A 1,013-nucleotide genomic window follows, 5' to 3' on the forward strand; every position below is an offset into this window, starting at 1 on the left:
CCCTGAGTGTAGCACTGCGCCCCTCGTGGTCAGGCTGTGTAGTGCATGTCCCTGGAGCTCTGTGTGTCTGTAACTCTGCGGGAACTGCACCTCTGGTGGTCAGGCCGTGTAGTGAATGTCCCTGGGAGTCACTCTGTCTCTAACTCTGCAGGAGCTCCTGCGACTGTTCGGCATTCCCTACGTCCAGGCTCCTATGGAGGCCGAGGCGCAGTGCGCCATCCTGGACCTCACCGACCAGACTAGTGGAACCATCACTGATGATAGCGATATCTGGCTGTTTGGAGCACGGCATGTGTATAAAAACTTCTTTAATAAAAACAAGTTTGTAGAATATTACCAATATGTGGACTTTCACAACCAATTAGGTAAGACTTCAGAGTATGATTACTTTCTGAAATTTACCTTCAGAATTTGTCTTAGGAGTTTTTTTCTTTGCAAAAAACGAATTTTGATGCATTCATGGAAATGGTAGATCTCTATGAGTTTTTGTGGAAGTGATTTTTTTTCTTATATAAAAGAATAAGATTTTTAAAATTAGAATTAAGAACTTAAAATCCTGGCATGTTTAGTTTAGTTAATCATCTGACTTAGTTAGACTTCAACTAGTTCCCTGAGACCTCCAGAGTGAACCAGAGATGGTGGAGAGTGGGAGCAGGTGGGAGCCTCTCCTGCCCTTGGGCCTGTAGCTGTGTTTGTGGAGTTGATCATTCATTCTTCCATTCATCCAGCAAATATGTATCTTGTGACTTCCTGTGTGCCAGTTGTTCCTGACAAGGCGGGGAACAGCAGAGCATAAAATAGTCTAGGAGGAGAAAAAAGTGATATGCAAATAAATTATTGACGTCATTGGTATGTGTCATATAGAAAAATATAGCAGGAGGCCAGGTACAGTGGCTCATGCCTGTAATTCCAGGACTCTGAAAGGCCAAGGCAGGTGGATTACCTGAGCTCAGGAGTTCAAGACCAGCTTGAGCAAGAGTGAGACTAAAAATAGCCAGGCGTTGTGTGGCAGG

General features: G+C 44.4%; 1 protein-coding gene across 1 annotated transcript in view; it reads left to right on the top strand.

Annotated features, from left to right (window-relative positions):
- Positions 1 to 1,013, top strand: part of ERCC5 (ERCC excision repair 5, endonuclease) — a 31,956-nt gene that overhangs the window by 21,856 nt on the left and 9,087 nt on the right. The window contains 2 exon segments of the mRNA XM_023513098.1: positions 1 to 6; positions 152 to 365. The exon segment at positions 1 to 6 is cut by the window's left edge and continues 114 nt beyond it. Of these exon segments, the coding sequence (XP_023368866.1) occupies positions 1 to 6; positions 152 to 365 (220 nt within the window).

The sequence above is a fragment of the Otolemur garnettii genome, unplaced genomic scaffold, assembly GCF_000181295.1.
Source record: "Otolemur garnettii isolate 467f Iridium unplaced genomic scaffold, OtoGar3 scaffold00034, whole genome shotgun sequence".
NCBI classification, from domain to species: Eukaryota; Metazoa; Chordata; class Mammalia; order Primates; family Galagidae; genus Otolemur; species Otolemur garnettii.